The sequence below is a fragment of the Eublepharis macularius genome, chromosome 5, assembly GCF_028583425.1.
Source record: "Eublepharis macularius isolate TG4126 chromosome 5, MPM_Emac_v1.0, whole genome shotgun sequence".
Classification (NCBI taxonomy): domain Eukaryota; kingdom Metazoa; phylum Chordata; class Lepidosauria; order Squamata; family Eublepharidae; genus Eublepharis; species Eublepharis macularius.
In genome coordinates, this window is record NC_072794.1 from 115,872,998 (window position 1) to 115,891,438 (window position 18,441).

Below are 18,441 nucleotides of genomic sequence, written 5' to 3' on the forward strand. Positions count from 1 at the left end.
ATGTCTTAGGATTTGTAGTTCACTCACCCTCCTAGTTGAGGTTATAGCCACCAGAAAGGTGTTTTACTGTCAGAATCTTAAGGGAATAGGTAGCTAGGAGCTCAAAAGGTTTATGCATGAGTGAAATTAGAACCAAGGAAAAACTCCATTGGGGGTACTGGAGGATCTATTGGATACTGGAGAATATAGGTTTGATAAACCTCTGAGGAAAGACTTGCATTGTGGCTGGGCAAAGAGAGATTTCCCATTTATATCATTATGATAGGCTGAAATGGTCACTGGTTGGACTTTAATGGAGGAATTAGCCAAACCTTGATCCTTTATCTGGGCTAAATAGGACAAAACAAATGGTAAGGAGGCCAAGACTGGGTTTAAGTTCTTGCCTGTGGCTCAAACAGAAAATCTTTTCCATTTAGCTAGGTATGATTTCCTGGAGGATGGTTTCCAACTTCCAACAGGATCTTCTGGACTAGTGAGGAGAAATTCAGTCCAGGGGGAATATTAACCAGGCAGGCAGTTTCAGAGTGTCCAGGCTGTGGTGGAGAACCACATTATCCCATACCAGGTGTCATGTTAGAGGAAAATGGTAGCTTCTGCCCTGCACAATTTGGAATAGAGTGGCAAACAAGGCTTGCCCCCACCATTAAGGGGCTATTACGATCACCACGGAACCGTCCCTCATCGTCTTGCTGAATGGCAACGTCATAAGAGGAAGAGACGGTAATGATTACAGGAGGGTGCCTGACCAAGGGATATGAAAGGTGTACCCGAAAGAGGCCTTCCCCTTTCCTGCCTATGAGCAATACCAAGCACATCTCCTGTTGAGGTTTATGGCAAACAGATCTATGGTAGGATATCCCCACATTGCAAAAACAGAGCAGAGAAAGTCCATGCAGGTGGACCATTCATACTAATGGGATTTGGACCAACTTTGTGCATCTGCCAGAACATTGTCCTTGCCTGCTATGTTTATGGCAAAGAGAGTGACTAAGTGCTGGATAGCCCATTCCTGTATCAGTGAGGCTTCCCAGGAGAGAGCCAGGGAAGCTGTACACCCCTGCCTGTTCAAGTAATGCATGGCAGTCATATTGTCCACGCATATCTGAACATTCTTGCCTTCCACTAGGCAAACCAGAGCCTTTGGAGCATGCCTTATTGAGGTTGATGTGCATGGATGATTCTTGAGAGGACCATGCTCCCTTAACCTGGGTGGTCCCAGAACAAGCCCACCATCCCAACAGAACGGCATCTGTGTAGATCAAGATGTGAACCAGGGAGGAGTTGAAGGAAGTCCCCACTAAGAGATTATGTGTGTTGTTCCATCACCTCAGGGACCTGTGGATGAGCCTAGGGATAGAGAACTGCTTGTATGGTTTCTGGCAGTGTGGATGGAACACTCTGATGAGTGGCAAACAGAACTGTCAGAGTCAGAGAGGCCATAACCTCTTTGAATTTGTTTTGCAGTTTGGTGCCTATCTGAAAGGACCTTGTTCAGAGTGAGGAGAGATTTCCCTCTCTTTTCTGGGCTAGGGAAGGCAGGGCAAGCGAGGAATCTAAGACTGCCCACACAAATTTCACCTTTTGTCAGGGAACCAGGGATGACTTCTTCATACTGGCCCTCAGGTACAGCAGGTGGAGGACAGTAAGAACCAGAGATGTGTGCTAGGACAGAGATTCTCTGGTCTGGCCCACTAGAAGCCAATTGTCAAGATAGGAGGAAATGGTACACCCTTTTTCTCTGAGGTGGCTTACTACTACTTCCATGATTTTTGTAAAGATACAAGGAGCAGAGGAGCGGACGAAAGGAATAACCTTGTATTGGTAGTTCTCAGAGCCACATAGAAAGCAAAGGAAATTCTGTTATAAATATTTATTGGAACAATAAAAATGGATCTTTTAAATTGACAGTAACGAACCAAACTTGACATTTTAACAGGGTTAAAATATCTTTTAAAGACAACATTCAAAACCTTTTGAAAACTATAAACTCATTTAGGGAATGGAGGTCTAAAATGGGCCTGGAACCCCCTGATGTTTTGTCCACAATAAAATACCAGGAAAACACATTGTCAGTACAAACAGAGGGAACCAGTTCTTCAGCAATGACTGCACTTCCTCTAAGAATAAAGTGGGAGGAGGTGGAGGTTGGATAGAGAGGGAATGTTGGATGGAGTTGTCTTGAACTCCAGACAGTAGCCTTGGTTGACTATGGACGACACCCAAGCCTCCTAGGTGATCGATTCCCAAGCCTTCCTCTTCCAGCAATAAGTGACAAAGAGCTGAGATGTAGGAGAGATCCAGGTGCCTATGATAGAGAAACTGTGTGATGTGGTTAGGGTTGCCAACCTCCAAATGGGGCCTGTAAATATCCTGGTATTACAACTCAGCTCCAGATGAGAGAGATTGGTACTCTTAGAAAAAATGGTTGCTTTGGAAGGTTGCTTTGGCATTATATCCCACTGAGGTCCCTCCCCAAACTCTGTCCTCCCAAGTCTCCACCCCTAAACCTCCACGAATTTCCCGGCCCAGAGGCAACTGCTGGATATCTCCAGGGCACAGAGATCAGTTCCCCTGGAGAAAATGGCTGCTTTGGAAGTCGGACTCTATGCCATTATACCCTGCTGAGGTCCTGACTCCCGACCCTTCCCAAACCTTGTTTTCTCCAGGCTCCACACCACCAAATCTCCCCCCCCACCCCAGTTTTCTCTGAAGGGTAATATTTATTTATTTTTAATAGAAACATGGTCAAATGGCTAGCACGACTTAGGGAAAGGGACCACAAGAGGAGAATGGTGATAGGCGGTGGGATAACATGCTCATCAAGGATAACTGATTAATTCAGTTGCTAGCTGATGTTCAGTGGTAGCAGTGGATCTAGATCTCTTTGGATTTTTAAAAAGGTTTTTAAATGATTTTGTTTAAAAGAAAAAATAGAGAGCGGGCAGTATTACAGTAACAATAAAAACAGTAAACCATGCACAATTTTACATTGTTATGGATAGTAACGAAAGAGTGATAAATAGTGCATAGAGCAATACAAACAAAATGAGGATCAGTTACATGAAAATAAAGAGCAAAAGGTATAATACATGACTACAGACTATTTCTTCTCTCCATCTCATTACTTGTATATACTCAGCATTTTCTATTCAGCATTCTAAAATTTTGACTTTACAATTAATCCATTTCAACAGTAGCCATTCTTCGTTTTTCTTAGAGTTGTGTTATTCAGCATTTTCTATTCAACATTCTAAAATACTGACTTTAGAATTAATCCACTTCCATCTTTTTTGAATAGGTGGTAATAATTTAAGGAAAACTAAAAATGCCTACAGTTGAAGTGGATTAATTATAAAGCCACCAAATCTCCAGGACTTTCACAATGTGGAGCTGGCAATCCTAGAGAAGAATCTTATGTCCCTATATTTTAATTATTTGTTCTTCATAGTGCATAATATGCTAAATGATGTGGTGAGGGATTTCATATTGAAGCTTATATAATGTCTCAACCAAAAAATTTGGTATGGATATGGTTTTGAAATAATATCTTTCATTATTGTTGTTGGAGGGTTTGGGGATGGAAGGGACAATAATATGTCTTGTTCCTGGGGCCATCAATCTCAGCTATTTCTCTGGCCAGGTTTGAGAGTAATTCTTGCTAGAAGGCTGAATGCATCTATTGGCACAATGAACTAAAGTGATCTCTTTTGTGGGTCATCTTCTCTGGTGACAGCATAACTGATCCTTTGGGAGGTTTAACGCTGATTTTGTAAAGGAGTTCCTAGTGCTGAGTTCATACCTAAAGGCCTGCCCGCCTCCACCTTTTCTTACTTGTTTCTCAAAAATTGTGGGCTAGGCCCATCCATTTCCCAGCCTTTATTTTTGAAGCTAAACTGCCACCTTGTGGTGTATTTATTTTGCATTATAGTTGCAAGTTCACACTAAATATTGTAAATATTGAATGTGTAAAGGGACTGTGGTTGTTATCCAAAGCCTCTCTCGAGGCTTGCAAAGGTCTTGAGAAATTTTTAAGAATCTATTCCTCTGCCTGAAACAAAAGGTTCTAGATGTCATCAGAAATATCTGTGTCACAGGCTCATCTAAGTTGGCATTAGAGAGCAACAATCTTCACAACTCCAAGGCATAAATGTTGGGCTCTTTTTTTTTAAAATACTGAAAGAAATTATTTTGGAGAATTCCAGATTTCCTAAGATACTGTTGAGGCCCCTCCCCTGCCAATCATATCATGGCACTGTAAGTATGCTCCTACCAAGCACCATTTAATAAAATAATAGCTCTACTGCATATAATAGCTCTAGTGCTGGCAGATACAACAAAGCAGCCACTTCACAGACTATTGCAGAGTAAAACAAGTTGTTATAGAGTGGTTGTACAGCCCCAAAGCTCCCCTTTACTGTTTCTCCACTTTCCTAAATCCACAAAGTTTTTCACATACACAAGTATAATAATCATTACAACCACCATTTGAGGTAGTCCAATACAATCCCAATCTTATCATGAGGTAGGGGCTAAGGTTGATAGCAGCAACTGTAAATCTATGGCTGAGATTAAATATGAAAGAGAGAAAAAGTAGGGCAGCCTCAGAAATGAGGGGGAAAAGGCAAAATGAAACTTTCAGCTGAGGCTCCAAAGTAGTGTTGATAACAATCTTCCTCAAAGACACTGTATAAAGTTTTTTTGCTCCCCAGCTCTCCATCCCAGGAAACCTCTCCTTACGCTTCACTTCTTGAGTGTCAGTTTCCTAGTCCATGAGGCGGCCGCCTCTCCGGAGGATAATAAAAAAACCCTCATCAAGCTGTTTAGCCGTCGTAAAGCAATAAACGATACTCTTACTTGGAGAGATGTCAGGTAAAATCACTCTTTTTCAGTCTTTCAATTGTCCTTGCATCTATCTTGTCAGGAATCCTTGCTTTGTTTTCACTTGTTTCAAAGTCTGGGGGTTCGTAGCTTATGCGCCATTAAGGCTTCTTCCTCAGTCCTTGCCTTTGAGCTGGTGCGGGGGCTCCAACATGCGGTTGCCAATCCCCATGAGCTCCTCCACCTTGCTCTGGCCTACCCCCCTTCTCTGTGGGGGAGTCTTGGGGGCCTGAATCCTCAGGTCCCAGGGGATCAGGAAGATCATGGTACTGAGCTCATAAACTCAGCTGCCGTGGCATCACCATGCCATTCCAGAAGTCATGTGTACCTGTTTTTCATGCACTAATTATTTCCTGCTTTCTGACAGTGGCACAACTGTAGTCTGGATTGTGTTGTTGTGGAGGTGATAAATGTGTTGTAATGTAATACTGCTGCAAGGCAAGGGACTGGTAATAACATGCAATGGGAGAGCAAATAGAGAGCATTTGCTTAGAGCTCTTCCTTTGTCTCACCCCACCTTTGAGCTCCACTGAGGTACCATAGGTTGAGAGTGGCCATGCAATGAAGGGAATCTAACTGCTGGGTAGTTGGGTTTCATAAAGTTGCATAAAAATCTTCAATAAAATAGTTAACGAGAGAGAACTGAAGAGGATCCTGGTTGAATGTTTATAATAATAATAATAACATTCAATTTATATACCACCCTCAGGGCAACTTAATGCCCACTCAGAGAGGTTTACAAAGTATGTCATTATTATCCCCACAACAAAACACCCTGTGAGGTGGGTGGGGCTGAGAGAGCTAGAAGCTGTGACTGACCCAAGGTCACCCAGCTGGCTTCAAGTGGAGGAGTGAGGAATCAAACCCGGTTCTCCAGATTAGAGTCCTGCGCTCTTAACCACTACACCAAACTGGCTCTCTGGTTTCTGGCTTATTCTTCTGACAGGAGATGAAAGTAGAGTATAAGAAAATGCACCTTTAAGAGAAAAAGAAAGTAGGAAGTCACTCTGGAGACTCCAAGCCTTACTCATCAATCGGCTGCACTTAGAGGTGGATTGTCGCTGTTAAGAACGTGGCAAGGCATTCCACTGTGGGCCAAGCTACACATGACGAATGACACTTGAACAGCAAGTGGATTGAGTGGAGGGCAAGTGAACAGGGAGAAATACACTTGCTGTTCAAGTGTCATTCGTCATGTGTAGCTTGGCCCTGTGATTGCGAGAGCTGTCATACTTCAGGTGAGTTCTTTTACCGCTGTGTAGATACTAGTGAAGGCTATTGCTGAGTTGCCTAGTATTGAGATGCCCATGGCAATTATGTCAGGCGAGTGTTTTCTTCCTGTGGGCGTAGAGCTCTTGACGTTCTTATTCCTTCCTGCTAGCTGCTTTAAAAAGATATCTGTTCCCTCCCTTGAGTGTGCAGGGAATACAGAACTCAATTCTCCACCACTTCACAGTTCAAAATGGATTCTTGAGGATGTGCAGCACACTCCTCCGATCAAGGGTTACTGCTTTGAGCCCCTCTACCTCTATTAGGTTTGATATATGCCATCCTCCACTGCTGCTGATCCTCATTGACTGCAATAGTCTCTTCTGCAGTGATCTGTGAAGTAGTAAGCCGAGCAGTGTGAGGTAATGGCTGATGTTGGCCTTCAGCCAAGCTCACTAGAATTCATGTGTGGCCATGAACTTCACTGGGTGACTTTGAGCACAACTTCTTGATCTAGCTTAGCTTACAGGGATGTTGTGAGGATAATTCACAGAGAGACAGGGTTATGTTTGATATACTGGGGTCTTTGGAGGAAGGTCAAACTAAACATCATTATACTAAGACTTATGCCAAAATTACTAGTTGATCCAGACTTCCATTTCCCATCTTCGAAAACACACAGCTATGAACCTTTTAATTCTGTAAATGAGAAAACATTAAAAACATTTTCTCTCTAATTGGCATATTTATATGCGCCCCCTCACCTAGCTGGTGTGGAGTTTTGGACTTGGGTGTCATCAATATACTGATGACACCCAACTATATCGGATGATGGACAGCCAGCCCGACTCTGCCCCAGATGTCTTGGAGCGTGCCTTTGCAGCTGTGACTGGATGGTTGAAGCAGAGTCGGTGGAAATTAAATCCCACAAAGACGGAGGTCCTGCATGTGGGTCTGGGGGCCATGGGCACGGGAATCTGGCTCCCCGCTCTTGATGGAGCACTACTTGCACTGGTTTTGAGAGTTAGGAGGCTGGGGGTGATCCTGGATGCCTCCCTGACTATGGAGGCAGAGGTTGCAGCGGTTGCCTGGTCTTCATTTTTCTAACAATCACCAACAGGGGAACGGTCTCCAAATAAGGAAGAAAACAAAAGCAAAGCCACACAGACCGTTGTGCTGCAAAATATAATATTTTTTACTTGATGTCTTTTTTCTTTTTCAGGCACAATCACAAGAAACCGCAGTTGTAAACATGCTGGAACCAATTACATAGTCAAGGAGCGCCCAAACTGTTTGGGACTGCTCCCGACGGGAGAATGGCAATGGGTTTGCCAGGCTAAGTGCCCCGTTTCGCTGTAAACACGCTTCTTCAAAAGCCTTTGCGAGTTTGCCGGTGAATTGTAATAGCCGCTGAACAGGAACAAAATAAATCCTTTCCTTCATTCAAATAATACATATAATTCAATATCATAGAGTAATTCCTCCTGTTTTGAAAAAGTGTAATCTGGCCACAGTGATCCATGCTTTGATAACATCCAAGTTAGATTACTGTAAGATGCTCTATATGGGGCTGTCCTTGAAAATGGTGTGGAAATGTCAGATGATCTAAAATACAGCAGCCGGGCTATTGTCAGGGGCTGGTTACAGGAAATGTATCACTCCTGTACTGAAAAGATCTGCACTGGTGACTCATCTGTTCCCATGCACAATTCAAAGTGCTGGCACTTATCTCAAAGTTTCTAAACAGTTTGGGGCCGGAGTAAGAACCATCTCCTCCCATACTATCCGGCCTGCCAGCTAAGCTCTTCTTCTCAAGCCCTGCTCTCTATGCACTGCATTCAGAAGTAAAGTAGGTGGCACTCACAACTGGAGACAGAGCATTTTCTGTAGTGGCACCTTGCCTTTGCAATGCCCTCCTCCTTGAGGCTCACCTGATGCCTACTTTACCTTCTTTTAGGGATCTCACCAAAACATATCTTTCCCTCCCCCCCCAGGCTTTTAATTAGAGGTTTTTAATCTTAAAAGCAGGCTTTTTAATGGTCTGCTTCTGTTTGATGGATAGTTTTTATGCTGCTTATGTCCAATAGCTTGTTTTATTGTGGTGATTTTAATTGTAAGCCTCCTTGAGTAAGATTCTGAAGAGGGGGCATAGAAATATCATAAATAAATAAATGGGAGCAGTATAGCATATTTAATGTTACTGTAAAAATGGCTCCTTGCCTTAATATTCTTAGGGTTTAGGATAGGACTGAAATATTCTGCCTGTTGTTATTAAATATATAAAGAAGTGAGTGAGCCCAGTGTTGGTAGAGGCCTTCCAAAGCTGCTTTGTTCATTATAGGCAACATTCTTCAGGTTTAATACTAGGTTTTGACAGAGTTGGGACAGCCCTCCCTTCCCCCTGCCTTCCCTTTCTCATAACAAGCCAGTGGTTAAGTCAGAAAGGTACATTTTTGCCTAAGTTCAGCCAGTATGTTTTGTGGCTGTGCAAGAATTTGAATCCTAGTCCAACTTTCAGATCACTACACTTCATTTACTAGGAACTTTCCACACAGGCCCAGGTGGTTCTGGTTCCTTGTTGCTGCTGCAACTGCCAATACAGTATAGTGGCAAGGGGCTTCCACCTGCCAGGTTTTCTCATAATTTTTACCATGGTCCCACAACAGAATTGCACCCCCCAGGGGTTTCTGATCCCTTAGAGGTGACACAAATCTATGGGAACTTATTAAATTTCATTACAGAAGCCTTAAAACAGGATTCCAGAAGGGCTGTACCAAAGCAAGTAGCGAGTTCTCAGACGGCCGTATGGTTTGATAGGGAATGTAGGAATATAAAAGCCCATCTACGTACTATTTACCGTAATTTGCATGATTCTGCAGCTACCTGCTTGCCAGTGGAGTATCAGATAACTAGAAATCATTTACACCAGGTTACAAGGATTAAGAGGCTGACCTTTATTAACAAACAATGGGAACAACTCTTATGCGCCATTACCCTGAATGATTCCAGGCAATTCTGGGCAATAATCAATGGTGCTATTCACTCTGAGATCCCTTATATATCAGCCATTTCCCCCGATACATGGTTTCAGTATTTTTCGGACCTATTCTGTGAAGAGCCCCCTAATGGAATGCAACTGGTTTATTCTCCCCTGGATGGTCTCCCAGAGTGGCCTCCTGTCACTCCGGAGGAAATAACAACTCTTATAGATCAGCTCAAATCAGGTAAAGCTCCTGGTCCAGATGCGATAATCCCAGAGGTGCTGAAAGCTGATCCAGAGTGGTGGGCCCCTCTGCTTGCTTCTCTCTTCACTATGGTAAATAAGACTGGCCAGATGCCAGCTGCCTGGACCAATGCGATAATTGTCCCCATTTATAAGAAGGGTTGTCATCTTAACCCCTCTAACTTCAGACCAATCAGCCTTTTATCCGTTATTGGGAAACTAAATTCTTGCAAATTAAGCTCAGCACTTGGATGTCATCTAGTAAAATATTAGGCCCAGAACAGGTGGGGTTTTGCCAGGGGAAGTCAGCTTTGGATAATTGTTTAGTCCTCGCTCATTTGATTAATAAATCACGAGCAGGAAAAGATCTAAACTGTATATTGCCTTTCTGGACCTTAAGGGAGCCTTTGACTCTGTCTCAAGAGAACTTCTCTGGGCAAAGCTTGAGGGGATGTCACTAGATAAGAGGTTATTATCTCTTATCAAAAGACTTTACTCAGCAACGTCTTGCCAGGTCAGTTGTTCTTCCCTTGGGAGACTCTCACCCAGGATTCTTATTAAGAAGGGGGTTAAGCAGGGGTGCATTTTAGCCCCCATTTGTTTAATCTTTTTTTGAATGATCTTGCCCCTTTTTTGTCACTGGTTGATGGTCACAGTCCTAGACTTGGCTCCGTTTCTATCCCTTTGTTATTATATGCGGATGATGCGGTTCTTCTGTCTTCTTCCCGTGTTGGATTGAATCGTTTATTGAACCGTTGCCTTGAATACTGTGTGACCAACAGACTGGAGTTAAACTATGAAAAATCTAAGGTGTTGGTTCTCCCCAATTCCCGGAAACTGCATAACTGGATTGTCAATGGTAATAGACTTGAACAAGTTAAGCACTTTAAATACCTGGGTGTCTATTTCCAATCTAATGCTTCGTGGACCTTCCACCGTAGGATGGCTATCAATACAGCCAAAGTTAATGCTGCAGCAATATCCCATTTTTATTTTTCTGATCGAGGTAACCAATATGTGCCTGCTGCTCTTAAAGCCTTCAATGCTAAAATTGGAGCACAGTTATTATATGGGGCCCCGCTTTGGCTTGATGCTATTGACAACTCAGTTGAACGTATTCAATCTAACTTTCTGCGTAAGATCATGGGGGTTCCTATGTGTGTTCCATATGCTGCCTTATGCTTAGAGTGCGGTCAAAATTTGTTGGCCGCCAAGGCATGGCTTCACACTATTAAATATTGGTTGAAACTCCATTTTAATTCTGATCTCCCCAGTTATACGTACCATTTAGTATCAGAATTAGCCAACTCTAGTTGGTCAGCCTGTATTGAAGGTAAAATAAGTTCCTTGAACTTATCTATAGAATCTTTATCACTGCTATCTGAGTCAGAGGCCTTCTCAAAAATAAAATACAGTCTTTTGGGATTAGAGTTACAAACTCTCTATAGTTCTGCTAATGGAACTTGTTCTCCCCTAAACTTGGGGATTTTCCCTAATGTAAGATTCCCAGCAGTATACCTTTACCAACTCCTGGCTCCCAATTTCTCTGGCCAGATTTAATGTTCTTCTTTCAGCCATTTTATCTGGCAGATTTCATGGGATTCCTTATCATAGCAGGTGTTGTCCTTGTTTGATGGACTGTGTTGAAACTGTTTCCCATGTTCTTCTCCAGTGCCCTTTTTATCTGGCGCCACACTGGGATCTTCTACATCCTATATTAGCCCAACTTTCAGAGTTTTCTGATGATTTTAAAGTTCAGTTCCTGCTTGACAACCCAGATGGGGAAATAACTGAAATATTAGCTAAGTTTCTCTACAGTGCCATGGCTATACGCCATGACAAGTAATATTCTGTACTGGTTTTGCTGCACTGTTGCCCTGCTCCTATCTGTATTTTAATCTCATTTTGTATGGAGTCTCTGTATTTAATTTTTTAAAATATATTTTATATATGCCAATAAAGGCTTGCTTGACTGATATATATATATATATAAAGTTATGACAATAAGTGTAACAGGTTCTCTGAAGTGCCAGCTTTCATTTTTTTAAAAAGGTCAGTCTCCCTTTTATTTGCCCTTATATCTCCACAATGAAAGGTGATAGACCTTTCTTTTAAAAATGAAAACTAAGTGTTCAAAAGGCCTTGCATATATTTTATAACGTTATATCAATATAATGATATTCAGTTGCCTATTTAAATAAAAAGTCTCCTGGTCTGCTGTGAGGAAAATGGCTGCCCACACAACAGTCATTCAGGCTTTATTGAAATCTTTCCCAAAACTTTGCTACAAAGTAGGTTTGGGAAAGATCAGAGAAAAACTAAGAAAACCAAGGGAAGCCAGTTTGGTGTAGTGGTTAAGAGTGTGGAACTCTAATCTGGAGAACCGGGTTTGATTCCCCACTCCTCCACTTGAAGCCAGCTGGGTGATCTTGGGTCAGTCACAGTTTCTTGGAGTTCTCTCAGCCCCACCCATCTCACTGGGGATATGTTGTTGTGGGGATAATAACATACTTTGTAAACCGCTCTGAGTGGGTATTAAGTCATCCTGAAGGGCGATATATAAATTGAATGTTGTTATTATTATAAATACACCACAATGCTGTGGGGAACCAGGAAAAAAAAACTTACTACCCATCAGCTTCGAACCCATGGCAAATAAACTGTGCGGAAATGGTCCTAGTCCTGCAACATAGTGTAAAGGGGACTCAGACATAGCTAATGCTCCTTCAGGCAGATCAACTACTTAATAGATACAGTGTTGCTATTTCGGAGTATTCCTAAATAATAGTCAGGAATACTTCAGCGTAGCAACACAGTATCATTTGGCTGAAAATGATGTGATGTGGTGAAAACAGGGTTGCCAGTTCTGGATTGGGAAGTTCCTGGAGATTATGGGGGTGGAGCCTGGGAAGGGTGGACTTTGGGGCAGCGAGGAATCTCAGCCATACATAATGCCACAGAGTCCACCTTCCAAAGCAGCCAGTTTCGCCAGGGGATCTGATTTCTGTGGCCTGGAGATCAGTTGTAATACCAGGAAATCTCAAGCCATTACCTTAGGTACAAAGTGAGTACAAATTTAGCTATGTCACAAGATTGGCATCATCACCAGAAAGTTCTTCCAAAAACTTTAGATAAGACTAGTTTGGCCACTTTGCGGATATTTTAACATTTGCTGATATCTTGAGGCACAGCTGACTGTCTTTAAAAAAACACTCTTGATTGTGAGAGAAAACTGGCCCATTAAAGAGCAAGATTCAGGTCCAGTAGCACCATAGAGATCAACTAGATTTCCAGGAATGATCTTTCACAGGGCTTTTTTTCTGGGAAAAGAGGTGGTGGAACTCAGTGGGTTGCCCTCGGAGAAAATGGTCACATGGCTGGTGGCCCCACCCCCTGATCTCCAGACAGAGGGGAGCTTAGATTGCCCTCCACACTGCTCAGCTGCACGGAGGGCAATCTAAACTCCCCTCTGTCTGGAGATCAGGGGGCGGGGCCACCAGCCATGTGACCATTTTCAAGAGGTTCCGGAACTCTGTTCCACCGTGTTCCAGTTGAAAAAAAGCCCTGATCTTTCAAGCATCAAAGCTCCCTTTTGCATTTCTCTTTTGCAGGAAGCAAAACATTTCCTCATTAACTGACTGTTTTGCAATACTTTTGCTTTCTGTTCTTGCAAAATGGAGATACTTTAGTATCTGCCCTAGCTGAAAGCAATTTATACTGTCAGGACAATAGACCCTGGAAATGTTTGTTTATAGTTCCTGATGGTTTGTGTTCAACCTCACAAAGGCTTCTTTTGCTGGTGATATTCACTAATAACAAGCAAATTAGCTTAATTCATTAAAAACCTGCCCAAGCTAGGCTCCAGGAAGGTGATTATCTCATGCTACCTTGTAACAATTTCTTCCTGCTTCCATTTGTCTTGCAGCTGATAGGCTGACCACCCACTCACTGGCCATGAAAACTACACCGAACTATCTTTGGGAAACAGAGGATGTGCTGGGTCAAGGTGCCACTGCCAGTGTCTACAAAGCCCGCAACAAGGTGAAGAGATGCTTCCTCCCTGGGAAACCCTGGAAGTGACTCAGTTATATTTTAGTAGTGGCTTTTGTGTCCCAAAAGAATGAAAACAAAAGAATTACAAATAAAATAGGGCATTGTGGTAAAACCGATCTCAAAATGAAGATGCAAAACACTGTTTTCTCACACCTTTCTAAAGTAATTGATTAAAGATGACAAGTGGAGATACATCAAGTCTTCCCTTAGTGAGTCGTATGAAAGATCCAGGTAGGGTAAGGAGAACTTTGAGAGAGTCAAAAGCTAAGTCTGCCTCAGAAATGGCAGGCAAATGAGGGAGAATGTGAACTGGGCTGCCCAAGGGGTGGGAAGCCGGGCATGTTTCTGTGACGTGTGGGGTTGTCCCTTTGAGCTGCCAATGTGACACTTGCATAATTTATCCATAATCTTTCTGAAGAACTTTTCCCCCAATTTACAGGGTCAACTAGATGTGACTTGTGATTAAGATTTCTAAAGGTTTTTTTTTTAAGTTAGTTAATATTTACTCCTTTCCTCCAGTGCCTCAATTATTAAAATCACGTCTCCAATGCTGCATTTAAGTCCTGTGGCATCTTAAAAACCAATAAAATTTTCAGGGTAAAAGCTTTCAAGAGTCAAAGCTCCCACCTTCAGATATCAAAGAAGGGAGCTTTGACTCTTGAAAGCTTTTAAGTTGTCCTGGACTCAAATCCTGCTGTTCTGCTGCAGACCAACAAGGCTACCTACCTACCTGAAACTCTCCAGTGTTGAAATTAGTTCTTTGGGGTTGAGGGGAGAGCAGGAAAAAGGCACCCCTTTGTTCAGTGCCCTTAGAAACAGTCACAGGGAACAGCCACAGGGAACCTTTAAAACACTTGTGGGAGAGCTTCCACATTGTGTCTAGTTTGGTCCTCAAACCTGGGCTGGCTGATAGATTGCTGGTTTCCTTTGAAAAGGTAATTTGAGTGATTTTCTTTTGAGATTATTTCCAGTATAATGGTTGTCCATGAAAAACTGAAACACTGAAGTTCCTGCATGAATATTTGATTGTCTTAGGAAATATCATAGAATCATAGGGTTGGAAGGTACCTCTAGGGTCATCTAGTCCAACCCCTGCACAATGCAGGAAATTCACAAACACCTCCCCTTCCCCCACACACACCCAGTAAACCATGCCCAGAAGATGGCAAAACACCATTAGGATCCCTAGCCAAACTGCCTGAGGAAAATTGCTACCTGTCCCCAAGGTGGTGATCGGCCTTGCCCTGGGCAAATAAGAAGGGGTCATGAGCACTAAGCACTAACCCTTCCTGCCCTTCCTCTCATGATTGGCCTAGGTTCACAGAATAAGCATTGCTGTCAGATGATCATCTAGCCTCTGCTTAAAAACCTCCAAAGAAGGAGGTCATGTGAGCTCACGTCACGTATACAGCTACTCTTGTATATACAGCTATTTGTAATGCAGTCATGAAAGAGATTTGTGTGAAGTGGCTATGACAATTTCAGTCACATCAGCACAGCTCTTCTTTTGGGAGAGCTTTCACTGATGCAGGTAAAATCATAGCAAGTGATTGGTGAGAGACATCATACAAATGGCTTGTGAATGAGTGGACTGAGCCACAAATAGTTTCTTTAGCATATGTCCATTGCATATGTGGAGATCTTCTCATCTTCAAATTTTACATGTTGAGTGTTGCACATTTACCTGCTTACAATGTTCTCTTGTACAGTGTTGTATTTCTTCATATCCCTGTTAATTTCTCTTTCCTTCCCCCACCCCAGAAATCAGGAAAACTAGTTGCTGTTAAAGTGTTCAACAAAGCCAGTTACCTGAGACCTCAGGAGGAGCAGATAAGAGAATTTGAAGTCCTAAGGAAGTTAAATCACCATAACATTGTCAAACTCTTTGCTGTGGAAGAAATTGTGAATCTGGCTTTCTCTCTAAAGTGTGAAGAATCATTGGTGTAGTAACATTGGTGGGATAATAGTAGCATTATGGTGAACTCCTTACCAGCAAATGTGTGGTATTCTGTTTGTCCAGAATATTTTTACAGACTGTGGAGGGCCCCTATACACTACATATAGCATCCTTTCTATGTAGGCCTGTCTAACTCTTGTCATGTAAAGTGTGCTCCAAGTCATTTGAAGTTGTAGTCTGTTTAGTATATATATATTTGGCCATGGTACCCCAATATGCCACAGTGCTGCCTGTTTCAGGGCAGCATCTTGCTTACCCTTTGAACTCCTTCAAATTCCTTTGTGCTTTCATTCAGAGCATTTTATAAGCACACATACGGAGTTCAACTACCTGCCTACCCTGAGTTTTAATATCTGTGTACCTCATATTTTGTCAAGTATTTCAACGTCTCGAACCTTGAAGGTATTAGGTGTAAAGAGACTAAGAACTGGTACAAACTGGCGGGGGTGGGGGGAAGGATTAGCAAGCAAGGAAGATGGCTTTGCAAGAGGCCAGTAACCGCAGGGATCTATCACCAATTTCTATGGGGTCCCTTCCGTTATAACAAACGAGGCTGGTGCTTAAAATCAAACATCAACTTTTATTAAAGAGCATGATTTCATGCACATACACACAGAGATCTTACGGGGTAAAATGGCTACACACATGCATGCACATGCACGCGCATGCGCGCGCGCACACACACACACACAGAGTCCTAGGAAGTTTAGCCAGAGGTTGGGAATAGAGAGAGGGAGTAAATATATCTACCTATCTGACGAGCAGGGAAGTCCATGGAGGGAGAGCTTCAGACGTCAGTGTTTTCAGCCAAGGGAGCAAGAGGCTTAGGGTAAACCTCAGGGGAACAGTGCTTTGGATCTGGTAAGCATGTACAAAGAGAGAGAGGCTTAGGGAAGTGACCCTAAGGGAGCAGCCAGGAATCATGCACAATTTAAATGAGGCCAGGTCCCTACCTTTATAGGTAAAATGTGCCCTGGGGTGGGAGAGCCCACCTAGCCGTTAGAACAAAGACTCCAACGGTCAGTTCCTGTGTTTGACAAATGGTTTGATTACCTTGAGTGGTAGGTGCCAAGGCATGTGAAAGAAAATGCAAAATTTGTTCTAGTGCTGCACAAAAGGGGCAGTTTGTTAACGAAGTCCACTGGAGCTAAGTTGATGAATTTAGGTGGGGACTGTACTTTCCCAGGAACAACTGTACAAACTTATGAATGTCATTTGATTAGCTCCTCAATCAAGGACAGGAGATCTCATCACAGAAGGAGGGAAAGGAATGTGTTAAGTGGGGATGACTCTGCGAGACCTTTATTGCACTGGATTCTTTTGGGACTGAAGGGACTGCAAATCCAATCACCTCTTAATCACTCTGCATTCCTGTGCGGCATTCCATTCATGCCATGTTCTCCCGAGTGGGACTCAGCAACTGTTGGAGGCTCTCTGGTGGCAATACAATGGCCATTTTAAATCTAGAGGCCTGGTGATATTTTTGATATCACAAGCAGCCATAGTAAAATGGTTATTAAAATGGCAGAGACCGGGCCGACCGCTTACAATTCCCACACAACGCTCTTATGGATTTACCGTGACTAAGACATAACTGAGCAGCTTATTTATCAAAGATTATAGTAATTGTTGAATTAGAACTTGCCAAAGGAGATATTTGAAAAATTTTATTTTGACTTGCAAAATATTTTGTTTGCTCCCTCCTGTCTATCAATTTGTAGTTAATAATCATTAACCTTTTTAAAGCACTGGTCTCATTCTTTTGTGACAAAATACCACATCAGTCTGCTATCTGTGTATATAGAGACTCAGATTCTCAAAGGCTCAGAGCTGGAGGTGCATGTTTGAATGGCCACACACATGTACTTATTTACCACTGGTTCCAGTTAATATAATGGCCTGAGGGAAAAGGTCTAGGCTGTTTAAAATTGCTTGCAAGCCAGTAGTTCCCCTCTCTTGCCCCTGCTTTATTCTCTTTCCAGTTAGTTTTTGTGTAAAAAAGTTCTGTCAGGGAATTTGTGCTATCTTCTATTGTGGAAAGGTAAGGTATCTGAAACAGGTGTAAGCAGTCAGCCTGGCCTCCGCCAGTTGTACAGCAGTTTTCATATAGCTGCATGTGATATTAAAAGTGGACAAGCCTCTGGAGTTTAAAATGGCTGCTGTGTGGCCATCAAGCCTCTGCCGTTGCTACATCCCACTCAGGAGAACCAGGCATGTACGGAATGCTGCCTTGGAACGTGGAGTGCGGAATGATTGTGGCTTGATTGGATTTACTGCCATCGCCAGCCCCGCCAGTGCCCAGAGCAATAAAGGACTCGCAGTGTCACCCCCACTTAGCACATTCCTTTCCCTCCTTCCATGATGAGATCTCCTGTCTGTGATTGAGGAGCTAATCAAATGACATTCATAAGCATGTACAGTCATTCCTGGCACAATGTATCCCCTCCCTAAAAACAGTTAACCTAGCTCTGGTGTACTTCATCAGCAAACTGTCCTTTTTGTGCAGCGCTAGAACTAGTTTTACATTTGTATTCACACACCCCAGCAGCTATCAATCAAAGTACTCAAGCCTTTTGTCTAACCCAGGAACTGACCATTGGAGTCTTTGTCCTAACTGCTAGGAGGACTCTCCTCCACCTCAGGGCACATTTTACCTATGAAGGTAGAATTCTGACCCCATTCAAATCATGCTAGCTCCCAGGATGCTGCTCCCTTAGGGTCTCTTCCCTAAGCCTCTCTTTCTTTGAACACATTTCCGGATCCACAAGCGCTGTTCCCTTGAGGTTTGCTCTAAGCCTCTTGCCTTGCTGAGGACGCTGGCCATTTGAAGCTCTCTCTCCCTCCTTACCGCGGATTGGACTCCCTTCTCCAGGATAGGTAGATATATTTACTTCCTCTCTCTGTCCCCAATTTCTGGCTATATTCCCTAGGACTCTGTGTGTGTGTGTGTGTGATTTATATTTTATGTCTTCAGAAGTGTGTGATTATTTCCCCCAGTAATTGGCGTGTATGTGCATGAAGTTCTTGTGTTCAATAAAAGTTATTGTTTTATATTAAGCACCAGACTCGCTTGTCCTATTATAAGAAAGGACCTGGTATACAAAGGTGATAGATTCCAGTT

The 18,441-nt window shown here is 42.9% G+C and overlaps 1 protein-coding gene across 1 annotated transcript in view; it reads left to right on the forward strand.

Annotated features, from left to right (window-relative positions):
- The first annotated feature begins 13,264 nt into the window (after positions 1–13,264).
- IKBKE (inhibitor of nuclear factor kappa B kinase subunit epsilon) overlaps positions 13,265–18,441 on the forward strand; it is a 33,179-nt gene continuing 28,002 nt past the window's right edge. The window contains 2 exon segments of the mRNA XM_054980423.1: positions 13,265–13,351; positions 15,125–15,265. Of these exon segments, the coding sequence (XP_054836398.1) occupies positions 13,265–13,351; positions 15,125–15,265 (228 nt within the window).